The following is a 23,267-nucleotide window of genomic DNA, read 5'->3' as shown; positions in this document are numbered from 1 at the left end:
ATCTAAACAGCCCAACCTGTTCTTTCCTAGCATCTCTGGTAGGGGTGTGTGTGGGTGTGTGTATCACAGTTGTAATCTGACCCCAGAGACACCTCTGTTAAACAAAAAGGCATTTGGTTTCTGGAAAACAACACACACCATTTGTAGACATTCACACAGGCCTGTGGTGCAGGTGAGGTAACGCAGCTTTCTGACTGGTGATGCTGTGAATGACGTCAGTATGGCTGCTGATAACACTACAAAAATACAAAATCTTACCAATTAATTTAGGTTTAGTTTCTAGTGGAAATATCTTAGTACTTAAAATGAGACAAAACTAACTTAGAGGTATCTTTTCAGCAATTTCTGAGATTAAGCTGATGATTTTGGAGAGTTAAATAGCACATTTTCAATTTTCAAACTCAGAAATTTCCACATTTCCTCTACAAAATTTCTGAGATTAATCTCAACATTTCTGATGTTTTTTTAAAAAAAGAAATTTTCAACTTTTTAAACTCAGGAATGTAAAACTTCTAGAAAATTTCCAACATTAACCTAAAAAATTTCAGATTTTTTTCTTGCAAATTTAACTTTTCAAGCTCATTAATTTCCTAATGCTATCTAAGTCACTTTTGAGATTATTCTAAAATGTTTTATATCTTTCTAGCAAATTTTTAACTTTTCAAACTCAGAAATTTCCCAATGATTTTGAAGTCCTTTCTGAGATTAGGCTCAAAATTTTGGAATGTTTTGTGGCAAGTTTTCAACTTTTCAAACTCTGAAATATTAAGGTTTTTCTGGAAAATTTTTGAGAACATTTCTAATTCTTTTTTTTTTTTTTTAATCAAACTTTTAAGTTTTCGTACTCAGAAATTAAAAAAATATTTATATTCTAGAAAATGTCTGAATTTATTCTAATTTTTTATATATTTTTTTCTAGCAAATTTAACATTTTTCACTCAGAAATGTCCAAGTCTTTTCAAGAAAATGTCTGAGATTAATCTCAAAATTTTAGATTTTGCTTTCTTCCCAATTTTTTTTACTTTTGTTGCTCAAAAATTTTGTTGTTTTCTCATGAAAATTTCTGAAATTAATCTCAAAATGTCTGAGTTTTTGGGGGGACATTTTCTCCTCTTTTTTCTGTCTAAAGTGGCCCAAACAATCCGTCATAGCAAGGTTTACCTAATAGGATGGTTGCTTTTTTGTTAGATTCCTCTTCCCATCTTCTTCGGGAATGAGTAAAAGTGGAGCAGGAGATCGATTGGCGGATTTGTTCGGCGTCTCGATTTACCGATCAATATAGATTAAACCATCACCTTCAGTCTGAACTCTGGGCTATGAGAAATTTTAAGATTGATCTAAGATTGAGAAAAAAAATAAAACAAGGAGAAAACTCTGAAATGTTGAATCCCAAAAGTAAAATCTCAAATTTTGAGATAAATCTCAAGAGTATTTATTGTAGGGAAATAACCTGGACATTTCAGAGTTTCAACAATTCCCAAGTTTTTTCTAGAAAATATCGGAGCTTAATCTAAAAAAAAAAAATTCTTGCCAATTTTCAACTGTTGGGGCTCAAAATTACTGGGTTTTGGTGTAAAGGTACTCCTCATATTTTCCTTTTTCTTTCTATAATGGCCCTAATAGCTTCAATATCCAGAGTGAAACCAGATAAACATCTAATTAAGCCGGTGAATTGTTAGATTTTCCTCCAGCCGTTAACCCTGTGAGGAGCTCATCACGGCCGGGACTAATCTCTGTGAAGGAGAACAGAACCTCCTTTTCTCTCCTAAATGTAACTTTTTGCTCTCTCAGAAAAGCACTGTAGTGTCGGCTGAGTGTTTGCCCACACCAGCTCAGTGGGAATTACTCTCCGTTTGTTCGCGGCAACACTGCACCAATGTCAAGCAGCCCCCCAGAAAACTTTGGACTCCGGCCCGTGTGAATTTTAAGTGACCCGTTTCCTCCACTTGTGCTTCTCCGCACATCTTTCCCCTCTTTCCTCCTTTATTTGGAAGAACGTCCACATATCAAAAAGCCTCCTTTCACTCTCTGTGAGGCCCAGGAACAATATTTCTTGTTCCTTTGGGACGATCCCGCCCACTGTCACCTCTATATATGCAGAAGCCTGCAGAACGGACCTGTTGATAAGAACCTGGAGAGAAGACAAGCCCGACCATGCGGTGTAAAGTCCTCGTCTTCGCTGTGCTCCTGGCTCTCGTAAAGCCTGGTGAGTATTGTGTGTTCTTGCACTCAGGCCTGCATGGATAATCCTGCGCTTAATCTGCAGGTTCCAGCTCAAACTGGACGTTTGTAAGAGTTTAACAGAGTTTTACTTCCTGTTTTCACTCTGAGAGAATTTATGCTTTGTAATATTGTAATCATGCAATATTAAAGTGGTGTACATTCAAGCATAATGATGATAAAGTAGAAAAATGTAGATTTATTTGTTAAAATTATATTAATTGAATGCATACACTGCAAAAACACAAAATCTTACCAAGTATTATTGGCCTAGTTTCTAGTCCAAATATTTTAATGCACTTCAAATAAGACAAACTAACTTAAAAGTAACTTTTCAGCACAGTATAGAGGTTTGTTTCAAGTCAATAATTTCTTAATATTGATGATAAATTGCTAGTTCTATTATTTCACTTATAACAAGACATGTTTCCCATGCAGTAAGTTAATTTATCTGCCAAATCAAATAATTTTCTATGGCACATTTCAGCAACAATTCAGTTCAAAGTGTTTTATGTCCTAAGAACACAAAAATCAACAAATCAACTACCACTTTTTCATCAATGTAAAGCAAGTATTTACTTAACACAAACCTCTATTTCTTGCTGAAAAAGTACTTTTCTGATAGTTTGTCTTATTTTAAGTGAACTAAAATATTTGCTTTAGAAACTAGACCAAAATTACTTGGTAAGATTTTGTGTTTTTGCAGTGTATCAGCACCGATATTGCAGTTTTTGCAATAAGTACTGCCACTATTTATTTATTTATGATCTGATTCTGATAATATTGATAAAAAAAGAGGACAAGGAAGTGGGAAAAATGTCGAAAAAGCATAAAAAGAGTCTGTATGTAAGGCACTGTAACAATGTTTTCTAGGACCTTATATTAATTTTTATCCACATGTTCCCTGGTGATGTCTGCTGTGTTTTTACAAAATGATTGTCAGTGTGGCCAACTCTTCCTGCTGCAGGATAAGTAGAACATTAAAAACTGAATTATTTTAAGAATAAAAATTTAGCTTTTTTTTAAAATTCTTCACTAAAATAATACATAGAACAATATAACAGCTTTTGGGTACAATGTTCTTCCACGTTTATTGGAAATCCTAGCAAAGGTGTGCAAAATAAATGAATATTGTGCTGCAGTGACTGAAAAGAAAATTAAGAAAAATCTGAGGTTTAATCTGGCAAAAGTAGATGAAGAAATAATTGTTCAGAATTTTAAAAAGAATTTTAAATAACTGATAAATGAGACCAGATGAAGACCCAACTTTATTCTGCACTGTAAAAAATATCAATCTTAACAAGTATTTCAGTCTAGTTTCTAATTTCCAGTTCAAATACATTATTACATTAGTAATTTTCCTAAAAAAAAAAAAAAAAGCAACCTTTTCTGTCCTACCATCACAAACATTAACATATGGAGTTTTTGAAGAACGCTACTTGGGCTTTAACTAGGTCAAATGAGATCAAGATTGAGCTTTTTAGCAACAAAACACTCCAGATGGGTGAAGTGTGAAACTAAAACACCTTTATGTACGGCAGACGACCTATGATGCTGTGGGCTTGTCTCACCTCCAGAGGCCTTGCTAAACATTTTAAATAAGAAATAAAAATTAATTTTTATTAATTAAAAATTAATTAAAAAAAATTTTATTAAAAAAAATAAATACATTTATTTTTATTTAAAAATAAATGTATTTATTTTTAAATAAAAATAAATTGATCACAGATTGGAATCTGAAAACAGGTTGTTCTACACAAATATTACCAAGTATTTTTGTTCTATTTTCTAGTGCAAATATCTTAGAAGATAAGATGAAACAAATTCACAAGTAACTTTTCAGCAAGATATAAGAGCTTGTTTTAATTTCCTTAATATTGATTAAAAATACTAGTTCCACTGATGGATCATTTCACTTATAATATGGAGAAAATATCATGTTATAAGTGAAATAATCTGCAAGTGGAACTAGAACTGGGTTGCTAGGTAACGGGCGAGGCCTGGCTGGGGTTGCTAGGTAACGGCTCACTCGAACTAGAACTTTTTCCATCGATATTAAGAAGTTATTTGCTTAAATCAATCTTACTAAAAAGGCTTGCAGTAAGTTCCTTTTGTCTTATTTCAAGTGTAAGATATTTAAACTGGAAACTAGAACAAAACTACTTAGTAAGGTTTTGTGTTTTTGCAGTGTGCCAATTTAAAACAAATGACTCCCTGGACGGAAACGCTGCAAAAACACAAATATTACCAACTATTTCTGATCTAGTTTCTACTGTAAATAAAAACTAGAGGGTACTAAATATCTTAGTACACTCAAAATAAGACCAAACAAACTTACAAGTAACTTTTCAGCAAGAAAATAAGCTTGTTTTAACTCAAAAATTCCTTATATTGATGAAAAATTCTAATTCCACTGGTGCCGTTACCTAGCAACCCCAGCCAAGCCAACCCTGTTACCTAGCAACCCAGTTCTATTTCCACTTGCAGATTATTTCACTTATAACCTGGGGAAAATATCTTGTTGTAGGTAAAAGTAATCTGTAAGTGGAACTCATACATTTTCATGAAGTATTATTGACTTAAGCTAAAAAAGTTCCCAGTTGTGCCTCAGTGTGGAAAATAACTTTTTCAACATGATTGATTGCAGCTGAGGTTGAAACTACTTCACCTTATTTGCACCTGTGAGCAACAAATAGGCATCATTCAGTCCTAAGGAGGTGAAACATAAAACCTTTAGTGTGGAAAGTTTTGTGTAACTTGGTGCCGTATCTGCATGCAAGTATTTATTGTGTAGGTTACTAATTAAGCCGATTAGAAAACTTTATATTTACGCCGATTCTTTGAGAGTGGGTTATACTGCGATTACTGATTTACCTTTAGAGAGGAAAAGAATGAAACTATAACACTAGAGTCTGGAGACGAGCGATAAATAAAATAAAAATCAGCCTATTTGTGTTAAAGTCCAGGTTCCAAGGCTGATTTGATTTAAAAAGTGTTTGTTTAAATTCGGTGTTGCTTTCAAATGCACACGGGATTTTTCATTCCAGGAAGAAAATGTAATAATTTCCTATGAGTTTTTTCGCTTCCTTCTTCTTGTTTCTGTTGCAGAGAATATTACAAGAAATATATAAAACAAAACAGAAACATTTGCATTTCGGTTAACTAGAATACCGTCTAGAAATTACTTTGTTTCAGTAATTAAATGTGAAACTGATATATAATCTTTTATTTTAGTTTTAAAATATATGACTTCATTTTAGAAAATTGCAATCTTGAGAAAAATAAGTTACTATGTCACGAAGATCACTGTTAGAGAAACTGAATGTGAACAGGATGATTTTCTTAAGTATATTGATGGAAAGTTGAGTGGAAGGAAAGGTGTGGTGGGTAAAGTGAATCTTTGTAATAAAAGTGGAACAAAAAGCACATTTAGGAGTTTTGGGGAGACCCAAAAGGTCTGGACAGCAGCTGGAGTTGGTGATGTAAGAATCTGCATATGGACAGAAACTGTCACATTACTTGAGTTAAGCCTCTCCTGACCCACAGGCAGCGTCAAACGCATCTTACCTGGCAAACAGGACACTTTTGTTTACTTGTTATTATTACTCTTATTATTTTAACATTATACATATATATATTTTTCTTGTATTATTTTTCTTTTTATCAACTTAGTTTATTATCATTTTTGTACAGCACTTTGTTGTAGTTTTTCAAAGTGCTATATAAATAAATTTGACATCGACATTGACAAAGACTACACTGTCTCAGTTGGCCAAAATATATTAAATTTAAATCACTTTAAATTGGTTTTATGTGATATTGTAACTTTATGATTTTTTCCTTCCACTCAATTTTCCATTAACGTACTCAGTTATTACAGTCAACCATTTAAGTAATGACCTACTTTTTTATTGGTTTTATGTAATATTCTAACTTGATGGATCTTTTTCCTGCCACTCAACTTTCCTTTAACATACTCAGATACTTACCCTACTTGTTTGTTGGGCTTTTTGGTAATATTGTAACTTCCTGGAATTTTTTTCCTTCCACTTAACTTTCCACTAACTAACATTCCACCACTAACATTCTCAGATACTTACTTTTTTTGGGCGATTGTGGCTCTTTGGTAGAGTAGTCGTCTTGTGATCGAGAGGTTGTAGGTTTGATTCCAGCTTCCTCCTGCCACATCGACATGTGGAAGGATGCAAGGCACTTAACCCCAAATTGCCTACTGATCTGTGTATCAGTGTGTTTGTGAGTGCGACTGGGTGAATGTGACTCCAGTGCAAAGCGCTTTGAGTGGTCAAAATGACAGGAAAAGCGCTATGTAAGTCCATTTCTTGTTTTATGTAATATTCAAGTTTTCAGATAAACTGAATGTTTGTGTTTCATTACCTCTAAGTTATTACAAAACTAATAACTTAAATGCATCGCTCTGTGAAATTATCGACATGAGTTTTCCTTTTCGAATGAACTTCATTGAGATGCGCTTGTGTTTGCTCTGCTTGTAGTGTTTGCTGATGAAATCGAGGCGAACCCGAACACAAATGCGACGCTCCCCTGCAGGCTCTCCCCACCAGGAGACAAAATGGACGTCTCTCTGATCAGAGTCGACTGGACGAGAGAAAGCTCGACTGTCGCCTCCTTCGATGGAGCAGAAGAAGAAATAAAGGAAGGATTCAGCTGGGATCCCTCCGATTTCACCAACGGGGATTTTTCCATCTCCATCCTCAGCGCCAGCTTCAGTCTGCAGGGGATTTATAAATGCACAGTCAGCTACAACTCTACTGAGCTGCTCTCTGGAAATGTTACATTTAGTATTCTAGGTATGTTATACTTTGCTTGTTTCTAATGGATTCATACTGTAAAACTGAAGCAAGTCTACAACGGTGTACTAGAGACATTGTGGTTAGAAAAAAGGGGAACATTCCTGGCAAAAAAGCTCATCAATTTTGAGACAATCTCAGAAATTTCTAGAAACAACGTGGAAATTTCTTGGCTATAAAAGTCAAAGGATTGCTAGAAAGAACTCAGAAATTTTTCAGTGACTGAAATGTCAAATTTTACAGAGATAAAGATGCACAGTTTCAAGCTATAGGTAATAAATGTGTGAGGAAAAAAATGTGACATTTGGAGATCAAGAAATTTTGTAAAAGAAAAAAAAATAGGACATTTCTGGGCTCCAAATTTTTCATGAAAAACGAGGAAATTCCAGAGCTCCAAAAGTTGAAAATTTGTGAAAAAAAACTGAAATTTTTAGATTAATTTAACATATTTTCCCCCAAAAAAACTTTTCTGAGCTCTAAAATGTCGACTTTTGAAAAATTTCTGAACTTTTTGACAGAAATGTACTCTTTTTTTTTTTTTTTTTCTATCTTCCATGGCCCTAAAAGTCTGCTTCCTTTCCCTATTGTTTTCGCTCTTTAGCGCCCCCTTCAGTCTCCGTGCCTCAGAAATGGGGTGTGTTAGAAAAAGAGAGCCAGCTTGAGTGCCATGCCAGAGGCTTCTACCCGCCGCCGGTGTTTTTCTCCTGGACCAGAGAAGAAGAAGTGATCCAGCCGGCGCTGCAGGTGGAAGGCGAGCCGAGTCCGGATGGATTCTACACGGCTGTGAACAATCTGACCTTTTACCCTTCCAAAGACGACCAGAACGTGACCTTTAGCTGCCAGGTGTCACACAGAGGCAGCACTAACGGGTTGGACTTCCGGCTCAGCGTCACCCGTGAGTTTGTTTTCAACAGAAAAATGTTCTATGGCCTGAAGCTTAGCATGAAAATCATTTGAGTCACTGTAGATAGAAAATAAAGGAGGAGTACAATTTCTGCCAAAACATTCTGAAGTTTTGAGATCATTTTCATAAATTTTCAAGGAAAAACTTGAGAAAGTTTGAAAAGTTAAGAATTTCCTTATGAAAAAACAAATTCATGAAAAAATTTGACATTTTTGAGTTTCAAAAGTAAAAAAATAAAAAACTTTTGGAAAATTTCTCAGTTTGGAAAGTCAAAATTTTCAAAAGTTGAAATTTGTCAACATTTTAAACTCAGAGATTTTCATGTTTTTCCTAGATTTTTTAAAGATTAATCTCAAAATTCCTAGAAGTTTTTACTTTTTAAACTCAGACATTTAAATTTTCTTCTTTTTTTTTTTTTTAGATTAATCCAAAAATTATATGTTTTTTTTTTCTTGCAACTTCTGGACTTTTAGAGCTCAGAATTCTTTTGTGTTTTTTCTAGAAAATTTCTGAGATAATTCTCTAAATATTTTAGTTTTTTGGCAAAATTTGTTTTCTACCCACAATAGCCTTAATTCGCCTCTGCATCTCATTTAAATTAATTTGAATCTGAAGATTATTCTGTTTGTCTTCTCAGATCTCCCTTCTGTCAGATTATCCGTTGTTCAGACTCGCTCCACCGACGTTCCTCTTACTCTTTTCTGCGATGTGGAGAGTTTCTACCCAGAGGACGTGTCCGTGTCCTGGTTCCAGAACGGCACGGCGCTCCCGGACCCCCCGACCACGGATCAGAACCCGAATCGGACCTACACCACCAGGCGGTATTTCACGTTGAGCCCCGAGCAGAGGCGGCGGCGCGGCACGGTGGAGTGTGCAGTGAACCAACCGGGGGTGGTGGATCCGACCAGAACATCAGCAGACCTGGACAAACTGGATTCTCAGGGTAAAAGCTCAACATCTTGGTCTACACTGCAAAAACACAAAGTCTTACCAAGTCACCTTAGTCTAGTTCTAACTGCAAATATCTTAGTACTCTTGAAATAAGATAAAACTAATTTACAAGTAACTTTTCAGGAAAATATAGGAGCTTGTTTTGAGTAAATATTTCTTATAAAAAGACAAGTGAAAAAATCTGCTAGTGGATTTAGTATTTTTTTCTATTTTCACAGATTACTTACTTAAACTTCTGCTGAAAGGTTACTTTAAGTCCAGTTTTGTCTTATTTCAAGAGTTCTGAGATATTTGCGAAGTATTTGCTAAGATTTTGTGTTTTTGCAGTGTAGGAAAACAGTAAATAATTTACTTTCTATTTTTGTGGATTCTGTCTAAGACAATATGTCTCATATTTTCAGAAATAACAGAATAAAATCACAAAACTGTATGAAAATAGTATTGTACTCACATTTCCTGCAAATACAAAATATATTTTCTTTATTTAGCCAAAAAAATATTTTTTAAAATGTGGTAGATTTTTTTTTAATGAGAATCTCTGAGCTTGGAAAGGCTCTTTTATTTGCAGCATCCAGATTAGATAATATATATTCTTCTGGTATCCTGAACTGCTTGAAATGTGAATTTTTTTAAAAAGTGTATTTTAGTTTCTGCTGTTTTTGTACTTCTTCATTAAGTTTTTCCTTTTTTCCCCTCTGCTAGATGAAGCTCCTGTGTTGACGAAGTCAGCCAAAGCATCCGTGGCCATGATGTGTATCTCTATTGTGTTGGTCTTCCTGCTTTGCTTCGGCTTTTCCTGGAGGAGGAGAGATGGTGAGTCAGAACCTGAGATGTAGAAAGTTTAAAGGGAATCTGTTTCTCAAAATGATCATTTTTCAGTTTTTGGTTCTTTCATTTGTGTCTCTACTGCTTCTAAAAACATCCCAAGTACTTAAAAAACATATCCAGCCATTTTATTGGCAATAACGTAATGTTTTTTTGTTTCGAAAACCTCCGGATTGTTTAGTCACATTCATCTGTGCTGTTGCCTAGCAACCCCAGCAAAGCCAAGGCCTGTCCAAGTCCAATCTGAACTCCAGAACGTTTTGAGGGTTTGTTGTTGACTTGTCAGCTAGAAACCACTTGCTGGTGACTCTGGAGGAGCTGCAGAAATTCAAAGCTCAAGTGGGAGAATGAGTGAATAGGTAATGTGTACAGCACAAATCTGACATTTATGGAAGAGTGACAGAAACGAAGCCATTGTTAACAGAAAGCCTTAAGAAGCTTCATTTATGGCGGCATCTCTCAGCTCTCCATGAAAACATTTGATTTTACAAAGTCTTACTTAGTATTTTATGGCCTAGTTTCTGGTGAAAATATTTTAGTGCATTTGAACTAACTTATAAGAGACTTTTCAGCAAGAAACAGGATTTTGTTGTAAGTAAATAATTCCTTAATATTGAATAAATATTAAGGTTATTTAATAAGTGAAACTAAAACTTTTTATCAATATTAAGGAATTATTTACTGAAAAATGCTCTTATATTTTGCTGAAAAGTTACTTATGAGTTTGTTTTGCTGTATTTCAACATGCTAATGTATTTCCACTAGAAAATAACCAAAAAATACTTGGTAAGATTTTGTATTTTTGCAGTGTACTGAGAGTTGATTGGATGATGGACGGAGCGGGGCTAAATACAGATACGACCCTAAACAGCCAGAGACATGATAGGATGGTTTAGATTGAAGCATATTCATGTGTTAGGATGCCCTAGTCAAAGTCCAGACCTATATTGAGTTGAGAATCTATGGAAAGACTTAAAAATTGGTGTTTAAAGGCTTTTTCAAGTCAATCTGACTGAGCCTGACTGAAGGAGGAAATATGTCCGTCTTTGGATGTGAAAACTCAGGAGGCGATTATATAAAAACATGTCACAGTTTGCATGTAACCTGTAACCTGCATCACAATCAAGTCCAACTTTGTGTTGGTTTACCACAGAAAAGTTGTTTTTTTTTAAATGTTTATGGTTACCTCATGATGAAATGTAAAAAAAATGTTAAAGGTCTTTTTTGAGTGGGACATTATGGACTTAGTGAGTACTGTATCATTATGTGATGCTTTTTTTACGGCTAAAATGTTTTAAAAACTGGATAAAACAAATAATTCATGAGTTTATCTTCTAAAAGATAAGGGACACAGTCAGGCACTGCAAAAACACAAAATCTTACCACGTATTAATTTATAGTTCCAAATGCAAATATCTTAGTACACAGAAATAAGACAGAACTAACTTACAAGTAGTTTTCTGCATCATATAGAAGATTGTTTTAAGTCAATAGTTCCTTAATATTGATGGCAAAGTTTTGGTTCCATTAGCAGATTATTTTACTTAAAACAAGACGTTTTATCCAAGTTATAAGTGAGATAATCTGCTGGTGGAATTTAAACTTTTTTCATATTTACATTAATCTCAACCAAAAATAATTTGTAAGATTTTCTGTTTTTGCAGTGAAGGAAGAGAGCTGATCATTTATTTTCTATTTTAATGGATTTTATCTAAGACAATATGTCTCAAATTAGCAGAAATAATAGAACAAAAACACAAAACAGTAAAGAAAAGTATTATAATCACATTTTCTGCAAAAACTACACATATTTTTAGGTCAGTAATTGTTTGTCTTTATTTAGCCCATAAAATATTTTTTTTAAATATAACAGATTTTTATTATTTTCTGAGAAAATATCTTTTTCAAGATTAAACAAAAATGCTTCAAAATGAGGGAGATTTTTTTTTTTCTGTAAACAAGAGCTTAATTCCCTTCTGCACCGCTGCAGCAGCGTGTTCACACGTTCACTCAGGAAATGTCACCCAACAGCTGTTAGAGCTGCTGTGACCCAGCCGCATCGGTAAACAGGTCAGTTTAAAATAAAAACATTTCCTCCACTGCTTTTAGCTCTCAATGAGAGTTCATTTCTGAGAAACAGGTTAGGCCATGTTGACGTTTCCTTCACTTTCGGAACAGAAACATCTATTTTGTTGATTTAAATACATTTGACATTTTTAGTTTATTATCGAGCAGGTCAAATTTTTAAAAAGTGAAAAATATTTATTTATGTTGTGATTACTTCCTGAAAGCAGAAATTCAAAAAGAGCAGAGGTCTCTTAAAGAGACAGAGGCCTAATTTCACAAAGCCAACATTTCTTTTAAGTCATAATTAATATATATTGCATTTTTACCAATCAGTCAAGTTTATTTTTGACTGATTCGGCAACAAGGCTGTTCAAAGTGCTTTACATGAGAAAAACACAAAAATAATTGAAGCATCACATTTTGTTAACTGCCGTTGTTACACATGAGAATGTTGATTAATGTTTCATTTGTAATGTTTTAAAAGCAACTTTAAACAGGATTGGTTTCAGTCTGGATTTAAAGTGTTTCAGCTGTTTTGCAGTTTTCTAGAAGTTTTTTCCAGATTTGTGGTGCATAATAAAATTACTTAATTGTTCTATAATAATCAAGTAATTATTATGTGGCTGGAAAACGCATAATAAAATTACTTTGGCCCTGATTGCAAAACGTTTGGACACCACTGGGTTATAGGTCAAATTTACGAGAAGGCCAGATGAGGGAACCGTAATTTTTTTTCTAACGCTCTCATTTCCTCTGCCTCGCCTGCCACAGAGAAACAGAAGTCGCTCACTGTGTCAGCAATCATCCTGCCGCCGCACGTCTTCGTCGGCCAAAAGGGGCGGGTGAGCGTGAGCATTGAGGGCCGGCGCGTGGACCGGGTCCAGACCAGGTGGTTTCTCAACGACACCGCCATCAATGACACCTCGCTCACAGGTTGGGACACTTCAAACGCAGCAGACCCGAGAGAAAAAGATAATGCAGGCTAATATTATTGTACCGCCTATGGCGGTACACTGACCTGATAGGGGTATTGAGGCTTTTATTTTGAAATTTTCAGTAAGCTTCATATTAAATGGCCACACTAATCCATTGTGTAACAGGGCTTTGGATAAACCAGTCACATAAAGCCAAAAAGAGCAATTACATGATGTAAGAATTGTCGAGGCTTTTATTTTGAAATTATCAGTGTAGTGGCGATTGTTTTGTCAAACCTAACATCCAATAAAAAGTTCCATCCGCCACTATGAGGTACTGGGTACCTCATAGTGGCGGTACCACAGTTTGTGCTTTGTATATGAATCTCCTGCTTCATGCAACCAAACCTTTACATTGTCCATAAAATCAGAGAATGTCGTCACCTTGGACTGAAAATACACAGATTGCCTTTTCACTTCTTCTTCTGGTAATGGCAAACATAAAAAGGATTCATGTAAATCAGTTGCATCTTGATAGCATTTAATAAACTTGACAAAGTCAGAAGACACTTTCTTAACATTTTCTTGTGACGTCATTAATGCGGAAATTTTCTCCACAAATTTTGAAGCTTGTTTACACTTTAAACTTTGTTTTTCTTGACATGTTTTTATGTAAAACTCCAAACCCTTTTGTGTGAATTTGATGTTTCTTTTCTCTTGCGACATCTGAGTGTCATCCTCTTTGCTCTTTACATCAGACATTTTTAGCGATCCTTTGAATTATTTCAAACATTTAGAAGCAGCATAATCCACAAGGAATCCACAGGACAAACCACAAACGTGTCTCTTTGTTTAAAGAGGTTGATTCGTGTGAACAAACATTTCCATGATGGGCGTCGGCACACGTCTTTATCCAATTAAGTGTCAACTTGTCACATCAAAGTCATCTCATCAGTCTGTGCAGTGAAACAATGTCTTTAAACTCCAGTAGTTTCACCGTTTTCCTTTACGGCTTGAACAATATTGCCACGTACCAGTTTGATGAATGTGTGACGTGTCGATCCAGGCCTGACGCTTGATTTCAACGACGATCCAAAACCTTTTGTTTGACGGTAATCCTTAAGATCCATACATCCAACATGTCCATTAATGCGGGATTATTCCTTTTAGTCCACGAGTTGGTTCCTCACTTGATCCACGGGGAGGTTTTTACTTGATGTAGTGGCCATTGTTGGCCAAACCAAACATCCAATAAAAAGTTCCATCCGCCACTATGAGGTACTGGGGTCCAGATTCTTCACGCAGGCACAAGACGTTTAATGTCCAAACTTGTTGATTATCTTGGTTGCTTTTATTTTCCTTTTCAGCAAAACACTTATAACGTTCAAACTTTCCTTTGTTGCTTCTGTCGCTCTGTTGCTCTGTTGCTCTGGTAAAAACCATGGGCCCCAAACCCAAATGCCTGCTGGTCCTTTACCAGGCCCCTACACTTATAGAAAGTGGATTGATCCACCTCACTTCCTGTCTTTAGAAAACAAATAAATAAGAACAAATAATAAAAACAAAAGATAAATACAATTGACAATTATTAACCTGCAAATAATACAAAAACTAGAAATGTAAGAATAAACTAACAAAATTCAAATGCATAAAGAATAAATAGCTCCAACAATCAGTAAGCTTCACATTAAATGGCCAAACTAATTCCATGTGTAACAGTGATTGGGTTCAATCAGTTCTATAAAGCCCAAAGCACCAGTAGTTCTAAATGCCAACTCAGTCCTCCTCTGTTTTAACTGAGTCTTCCGTCAGTGGCTGAGATCTTGAGCTTATCTGTTGCATGACTTCGCTCTGAAGCACCTGGACAGAAAACTGTAAGCCCTAGATATGTTTCCAGGCCCCAATAAGAAATAAAATAAAATTACGTGGAAGAAAGTCCATAAAATTACAAGAATTAAGTCATAAACTTACAAAAAACTAGTCATAGAATTACTCGAATAAGATCTTAAAATTACGAGAATAGTGTTATAGGATTACGAGAAAAAAGTTGTAAAATTACAAGAATAAAGTCATAATTTAATAAACTCGTACAAGAATGAAACTGAAACAATACGAGAATAAAGTCGTGTTTCAAGTCATTGAATAGTATAACTTTATTCTCATACAACTTTATTGTAATATTTTATACTATTTTTCTCATAATATTATTACTTTATTCTTGTGGTTTTATAACTTTGTTCTCATAACTTTATTTTACTGTTTTTTATTAGTATAGCCTTTGTACTGCGTCATATATTTGCACTAGAAACCGGACCAAAAATACTTGGTAAGATTTTGCGTTGTTGCTGTGTAACAACTTTTAAATAAGTGATGGTGAAATATTTGCACGTCTAACTTGTAATGTTTTCTCATCAACGTCTCCATAATCCTCCCGCCTGACAACATTACATGCAAATAGGAACTTCCAGGTCTAACTTTAACTGCCTTTCCATTCCCCTAACCACCATCCATCTGCCCTTCGGTCTAACTCTCACCTCCCCAGCTTCAGAGAAAGGTTCTCTGCTGACCCCCCGAGGCGACATCGGGTACTACAAGCTGCACACGCAGGGGCCGGTCCGCTCCTCCGGGAAGTGGACCCAGCAGCTGGTTTCCGCTCTCACCTTCATCCCCCGGATTTCTCTACACAAGGGCGCTGTGTTTAAATGTCAGGTGTCCTATGTGGGCAAGGACAAGATTGTGGAGGAAAGAGTGTCTGAGAGGTTTACTATTCTCTGTAAGAAAGTCTTTTTTCTCTTCAAATACATTTAATTTTTCTTTATAAAATGTTTGTAACAATCCTTCTTTCTTACGCAGCTGCTCCAGAGGTGTCTGAAATACAGCTGGCAGAGGCCGAAAATAACCCAGGTCAATAAAATCCTCATGTAAAAATGTCTCCACATCCGTTGACATTAAAACCACAAACTTCATTGGGACTAGTAGGGATAGTGAGTTTAGACTGCAAAACATCTCAGATTGAGTCAGTAAACATCCATTTTTAAGTTTTGCTACAGCGGCAGTATTATGCTGTGGGAATGCTTTTAGCACAGACAAGGAAGCTGGTCAAAACTGATACCTGGCACCCAGAGTAACTATTTACCTTTACTTAGTTTTTATTATGATGTACTTTTTACTTTCACTTGAACAATTTTATTAAGAAGTATATCGCTACTCTTACATGAGTAAAATGTAACGTGAGTAACTTCACTGAATAAAGAACAAACATGCTGCAGCCAAACATTCACCAGACAGACCTGCCTGTTTTGTAAAAGTGTCATAATTTTTATATTAAAATAAATTGATTTGGAAAAATATTTATTTTGCCTGATTTTATTATTTTGTAATTATGATACTTATATTTTCATTTTGGTCTTTAAAATGCCAAAATTTCCATATTTTGTTCCGTCTGATTATGTAATTTTTAAATATTGAGTGATTGATGTTTTGATCAGTTACTTGAGTTTCCTTTTTACTAAATACTTTTTTCTTCTTACTTGAGTAAGATGACTTGGATGCCTACCTTGTACTTTTACTTGAGTAAAATATGACTTCAGAGGTAAATGCATCATGTCCCACTTTGTGTTTGCCTACCAGTTCCACTAAAACACATTCAGGTTGTGTATTAAATGTACCATCCTGTGTGTTAGTCTCCCATGTTTTCAAAGCTGCGTCCTTCTCTTTCAGATGTCATCAACATGACAGTGGGGGCGACACATTTCCATCCGGATGTCATCACCTTCCGCTGGTTCTGTCAGGGCGGGGAGCTCAGCCCCGTGGCTTCCAAGGCCTCGTCGTCGCCTTGGCCGAATTCAGAGGGCTTCTTCTCCGCCTTCAGTCAGTGCAAACTTCCTCGCCGCGAGGTGGAGAAGGGCGCCACCAAGGTGTGGGTGAGCGTGCACCACGTCGCCCTGAAGCAACCAATCACCCGCGAGACTAGAGGTGCCCACAACAGACAACGAGCTGCGTTTCCATTTACCAAAAACTGAAATTACGAGAAAAAAAGTTGCTTAATAGAAACATGCTACTTTTGACAAAACCCATGTTTTGCTGTAAAGAGTTTTTGTGCTGGAATGAGTTGGTTTTTCAACAGTATCAAAAGACTTTTTTCACATCACATGAATCACGTGATCAACAACCGGATGTTACTACTGCTGGAAACGACAAAGAAGACGACAGGAAGTGATACGATGACGATGGACGGTTTTGTTTTTTAAGACAATGTGCAACCAAAGCTCTCACAATTTTCCACATTTCATACGAAGTTGGTTGTCATTCAAATATGTTGAATCCGTAGCTCTTCTGTGAAATTCCCCAAAACGCCTCTTGTATTGTCCTGAAAAGTTACTTGCAAGATAGTTTTGTCTTATTTCAAGAGCTCTAAGATATTTAGTGTTAGGGCCACGCTTAGGAAAAAAAAACAAGAATAAAGTCATAAAATTACAACTTTATTCTAGTAATATTGTGAATTTATTCTCAAAATATTATGACTTTATTCTCATAATTTTATTTTTTTTAGCATGGCACTTACTAAATAAGACACCGACGTTTCCTCTGATAGATGATGAGCACCAACAATTGCAAAATTACGTTTTTTTTCTTCATCAGCAGAATATTGACAAAGTTTTCGTACATTTGTAATGGAAACGCAGCTGCTAAAAAGAAACTTTACATGTAACATACGTCACATTTCTGCAACATTTATTTCCTTCCAGGCTTCATCAAAAGGCCGTGCGTGTCCGACGTTGTCAGCTTCACTCATGCCTCGGATCAGAGCTTCACTCTGGGATGTGAGATCACAGATTTCTACCCTCCAAACATTTCAGTCACGTGGCTGAAGCTCGGAGATGGAGAGGAGGATGACAGAGAAGAGGAGGTGATAGAGGGAGGAGAGCTGTGGGGCCCCATACAAACTGAGCCCAGACTCTTCAGGGCCACAGCGACTCTGAAGAGAAAGCCAATCCTGCAGGAGAAAAGGGACAGAGGAGGCGGCGTGACCTGCAGAGTCCAGCATTGTTCCCTAAAGGAGCCGATAGAGAGACACTGGAGAAACACAGACAATGGTGGGAAATATTAACATTTACAGTTATTAAAGCCACATTAACACACATTATCAAATGTGACCCAAATCCGTATTTTTTGCCCAAATGCGACTTATATCCAACTTCATCACCGCGGTCTGAATGGCCTAATTCTGCGACGGAGTATTAGAACCAAACTAAGAAAAATAAAAAACACAAATTTAGTTATGAGAAAAAAAGTTTTGTGGGAATAAAGTCATAGTATTATGAGAATAAAGTCTTATGAGTAACAACCTATCAATAATATGAGAATTATTATGAGAATCAAACCGTAATAATACTACAACTTTCATTTTGAAATACCCTGACTTTATTCTCGTAATATTGACTTTTTGTCATGATTTTATTTATTTGATCATTTCTTTGAAATTCAAAAATACTTTATTGATCCCAAAGGGAAATTAAATGTAACTCATATTAATTAAAAATTCTTCAGAGTTATTGTAAATAGTGACTGTTGGCAGGAAGATCTCCTGTAGAGGTCTGTCTTACAGCAAATCTGAGCAAGCTTCTGACTGTAGCACTCAGTTTTTCTCAGACGGCCTCATGGAGAGGATTATCAGGTTTGTCCGTGGTTTTCTTGATTTTATGTAAAATCATTTCCATTATCATCCCCAGAGGTACCACAGTTTTCCCAGAACGGAACCAGCCTTCTTTACTTATTTATTATTTAATTCCAGCCTTTTCAGCAAAAAAAGAAAAAAAAATAAACGATCTGTGCGACTTCCATATGTGGTAATTCGGATATCATTTTCACAATATCAGCAGTCTGAAGAATCATATCGTATTTTATCCGAATTTTACGTGATTGAGGTGAAACGTGTCTTAATTATGGACCAGAAAAACTAGACTCTGTAAATCAGAGCGTAAACAATGACTGAAAATTATGGTTATCAGTTTATGAATCCCAGTCTCTGGCTCTGACTGCACATCCAAGCAAACTTTCCTCCATAAATTACAGTAAACGCTCCACAAAACGCCATCGCTATTAATTAATTTTTCTTTTTATGATTATGTGACAATACTATCGGCTCTCGTTGCTGAATAAACTTTAAAATCGATCCATTAACGGCTCAATCCACTATTACTTCCGTAAACAAAGCGCTGCTGTGTGACGTCGGCGTTCTTCTTCTGCGCATGCGGGTTGCTATAGGGCCGTTAGCCGTTTATACAGAAATCTCGTTGCGGTAAGTTTTAATAAGTAGCATAAGCATGAAGACCTGCTGTGTGAACGTAGCGAAAAGTCCTGATTCAGGCTCAACGTTTGACGACTTCCTTCCGTTTGCTTTAGCTTCCCCGACCATTCCGCCGTCGATTTCCGTTTGTTGGAGCAGCGAAGGCGTCGGCGTGTTCTCCATCCTGCTGAAGGGAGGTCACCCCAAGGCCCAGTTACTCTGGTCAGCCGGGGGACCGACTTTCTCTCCGTTAGTGTCCAGTGAGACAGAGGAGATTGGAGATGGCGGACAGAGAGAACTGAGAAGTGTCTGCGCCCTGGAGAAGTCCGCGAACCTGCCAAGAACACCGGACAAACCGGAGAGACGCAAGAATGGCCACGCAATAAGTAAATGTCTATTATATAATATCACCTTCCTAATACAATGTCCCAGTCATGTTATGCATGATTTCATTATTAATATTTTATTATTATTTTTATTAATTTTATTTTTATTTATTTTTTTTTTTTTTGCTTACATCACTTTTGGGAAGAAAACAAAAGACTTGGGCTAATATTTGAGGATTTGATGATTTTTTTATACCCATAAAAAAACTTTTTATGGTATCTTTACTAAGCTCTACTTACTTATTTTTATTTGAGTGATTTTACTGCGAAGTAAAATTCGCTACTGTTTCTTAAGTGAAATTTCTGGATAATCAACCCAATGTGAAAACCTTCACTGAATGAAAAACATGTTTGTTTTAACCAAACATTCACCAGACATAAATCTGCAGTTTTCATAAGTTTTATAAGTTGTGAAACTTTAATTGTGTTATTAATATGACTAATTATCATTCTGTTTGTCTATTTGGATCCTCATTACTGATTGACAAACAATGGCTACTCTTCTTGGGGTCCACATCATAAATCATTATTGCAAAAACAAGTACATAAGTGCACAATCATACCACTTTATATAAGAAACTAATTAAACTGTATTAGAAATATAGTATATTTTCATAAATGTACAATTATAACGCAATGTAATATAAACATTAAGCAGGACTCTTTTCTTTTTGACCTTTAAAATATAAAAATTTCAACATAATTTTATATTGTGGTCCATCTGATTATGTAATTTTAAAATATGAAATAATTGATGTTTTGATCAGTTACTCACTCAGTAATTGAGTCGCCTTTTTACCAAATACTTTTTTCCTCTTGAGTAATTTCTTGTACAGCTACTTTTTACTTTGACTTGAGTAAAAATATGTTGAAGTTGTTCTACTCTTACTTGAAAACACTTTTTATGTACTCTACCTGCCTCTGTAAAAATATCTGTTTGTAAAAGTCTATATGACCCTTGAACTTTTACACATTTGGCCACAAATATGTTTTACTTCCTCAAGTGACCTAGTTGTAGCTTTACTCTATTCAAATTTACTAAAGGAATGATATTATTGCATTTTGCATAATAAAATGTTTCATTTCTTATTTAAAAAAAGGAATTGAGTTATTTGTTTGTTTGCATTGTTTTATGTTTTTCTAATATTGAATATAAAAAAGAGGGTGGTTAAACAGCAAAATCTGTAGTATGTGCCAATTTTTTATCTGATTAATAAATTAATCATCAGAAAAGTCGATAGATTAAGATTGAAATCCCTTCTGGTATGTAATTCCTCTTTCAGAAACAAAAGCTGCTGTCACAGACCCCGACACTGAAGGCATAGAATACATAGATGAGAAGGTGGACAGAGAGAAGGACAGGTACGAGGGGACGATGTCCGCGTCAGAGGAGGACGAAGAGGACAGCGATAAGGAAATGGAGGGCGCCGCCGGCGCGCTTCACATCAACAAAGTCAACCTGAGGACGGGTCTGAAAGACGGCGAGAGGGAACGTTTGAGAGTGTGTGTGGAGATCACACACCCAGCACTCAAGATTCCTGTTTATCGGACATGGACAGGTGAGGCCTTCAGTAGCACACCTCTTATTTAAAGGGGCAGTGCTACGTAAAATTAACTTTTTTGAGCTTTACATCATGTTATAATATTATTCTCTCATCAAAAACATTCCTGGAGTGTTGCCTTGCTTCTTTCATGCATGTTTGAGAAATCCTTTAGTCTCCATGGCAACCATTCAGCTGTTCAAAACGCCTGGGTGGACCTAGCTCCGCCTTCGAGGCATAGCTCCTCCCCCACTCAGCTCCTTCAGACTAGCCAGCAGCAATTAGCAAACACCTGGTGGAACAGCTCATGTGTTGTGGTGCTTCTCAGTGAAACGCTGTAAAAACGTTTAAAGGGTTAACAGAGGAGCCATGTTGGGAAGACTTCCTGAAGGCGGAGTTTCAGAGTTTTTAAAGAGACAGAGACCCAATTATTGACTGAAAACAAGGTCCTATATCTTGCTGAAAAGTGAGTTTTAGGTCAGTTGTGTCTTAAGATATTTTCACTAGAAACTACACCAAAAGTAGTTGGATTAAGATTTTGTGTTTTTTCAGTGCATGACTACAGAGATAAACCGTTAGAATGAAGCATGAGGGGGAAGCAGAGCCTCTTATTTATCTCTTCCAAATATAAGAATTTATTTAAAAATTTTCAACTTCCAGCTAAAATATTTTATTCACTTTATCATTTTAACTCCACTTTTAAATATCAACCATAATAATAATGTGAAACTTTTCTTGTAACAGACAAACTTTTCTCAAATGTTGCTGCTTAAATAAAATATTGACCAGTTAAGAAAGAAACTCCCACACTCAACAGGAAGTTTGCTCATCTGTGTTTTTCTCGTTCAGAGCCCAATGAGGAAATTTCATCCTCTGCATGAAGAAGATCCACAACTCTGCTTCCTTATTTCACATCCCTTCTAATCTATCTAATGTGATGCATTTACCTCTGAAGCTTAACAAAAATTACAACATTCAGCTGCATCTCATGTTTCCGCTGTTAGATGAGGATCTATTTATATCTCTAGTCTTTTGTCTTTTACTCTTACTTCTAAACTTTGTATTTGTTTTTCACACAAAAGTTCCTATTTTTGTATGAATAAGCTGACGATAAAATAAAAACTAAATCATGTTGACCTGGACGTGTTTTGTCATTTCTGCAGCTCTGGTGTTTAAAGTTATGTGCAAAAGTCGTAGCCGTTATGATTACCTGCGAAGATTAGTTCTTGTTTCAAAATATACTTCTGTTTTTTTTATGCTGACCACAGGAACAGCTCATTACTGTGTGCAAAGGTGCTGCAGAGATGTGGCGGCTGCTAAATGTGGCTTATTTACAAACTTATGTCACGTTAATAACTTTTTGCACTATTTTATTAAATGCCAGTCAGTGCTGCAGGACTGTGTTGATCAATTCTGTATTACAACATTTTGGTGTAAGTCGTGCTTTCGAAATTCATGAAGCAATACTTCATGAGGCAGAGGACTTGAAACAGGAAGTGGTTTCTGGTATTAAGGCACATTAAAGTTTTAACCAGAATCGGCTCCGTTTGCCAAATTTGGGTCACAAAGGAGGAATTTAAATTCTCTCTCACCGAAGATGTTTTAAACCTGCAGAAATTGCTTTTACAGATCAATCGTGATCGACTAAATGTTACTTTTTTGACAAGAAAAGCCCTTTAACATAAAATGAAAACTAATTTCTACAAAGTAATGACAGTTACATAAAGATATGTAGCATAAATATTCACCCCTTCAGTTCTGTTCCACTTTGACTTCAAAAAGTATTCAACCCCCTTTGATGTTTGCATGATTAAATATTTTTATTTAAATGTCATCATGTTGCAAATAGAAGATTTCATCTTTCTAATTTTTCTTTTTTCAAAAAAAATCTAAATATGTTTTGCTTTTGTTATTTTTCTTCCTTTATTATCTATTTTGTATTTTAATTGGGTTTTGATATTTGTAGTTTTTTGTTATTGTCTGTGTTTTGTCTCAGGTACATGAAATATACCTGGGAGAAATACATATTTTTTATTTTACTATGATTGATTTGAGAAAGCAACAAAAGCGTAAAACGTTACAGACACTTTATATAATTTTTTTAATGAAAAGGTTGTTTTTTTTTAAATAAGTATGTATATAAACAGTATTTTAAAAAGAACAAGAAGAAGAGAAAGTTGAAGAGCAATATGCTTGGCCTCAATCTGGGCACTCTGACTGTTAAGTGCTCATTAGGAAGACAGGAAGTGATGCTCAGATGTTAGCTGCATGTTTTATCCAATCAATCAGAAATTGATTGATTTAATGCAGAAGATTATGTTACAGTTTAAACAGATAAAACAGT

General features: G+C 35.6%; 1 protein-coding gene across 2 annotated transcripts; it reads left to right on the top strand.

Annotated features, from left to right (window-relative positions):
• The first annotated feature begins 1,977 nt into the window (after positions 1-1,977).
• LOC114161953 (uncharacterized) lies at positions 1,978-22,059 on the top strand. 2 transcript variants are annotated; one of them, XM_028045654.1, is made up of 13 exons: positions 1,978-2,206; positions 6,732-7,046; positions 7,648-7,941; positions 8,588-8,893; positions 9,604-9,714; positions 12,565-12,726; positions 15,166-15,480; positions 15,561-15,611; positions 16,428-16,682; positions 17,456-17,803; positions 19,113-19,382; positions 20,666-20,941; positions 21,773-22,059. In XM_028045654.1, the coding sequence occupies exons 1-13, from the start codon at positions 2,155-2,157 to the stop codon at positions 21,802-21,804; spliced, it is 2,787 nt and encodes a 928-aa protein (XP_027901455.1). In that variant the 5' UTR covers positions 1,978-2,154; the 3' UTR covers positions 21,805-22,059. The 2 variants fall into 2 exon arrangements, with proteins under 2 accessions (XP_027901455.1, XP_027901466.1); XM_028045665.1 differs by having other exon boundaries at positions 1,979-2,206; positions 15,250-15,480.
• Positions 22,060-23,267: the final 1,208 nt, after the last annotated feature.

This window comes from Xiphophorus couchianus, chromosome 2 (assembly GCF_001444195.1).
Source record: "Xiphophorus couchianus chromosome 2, X_couchianus-1.0, whole genome shotgun sequence".
NCBI lineage: Eukaryota > Metazoa > Chordata > Actinopteri > Cyprinodontiformes > Poeciliidae > Xiphophorus > Xiphophorus couchianus.
This window is presented reverse-complemented; position numbering and strand designations above follow the sequence as displayed.

What these genes read in the sequence shown, in the direction of transcription:
- LOC114161953 (XM_028045654.1), top strand. Translation starts at nt 2,155, where the DNA reads ATGCGGTGTAAAGTCCTCGTCTTCGCTGTGCTCCTGGCTCTCGTAAAG. An exon ending in CTTCCGGCTCAGCGTCACCC is followed by an intron (nt 7,942 to 8,587) that starts GTGAGTTTGTTT and finishes TTGTCTTCTCAG; the next exon opens with ATCTCCCTTCTGTCAGATTA. An exon ending in CTGGAGAAACACAGACAATG is followed by an intron (nt 17,804 to 19,112) that starts GTGGGAAATATT and finishes CGTTTGCTTTAG; the next exon opens with CTTCCCCGACCATTCCGCCG.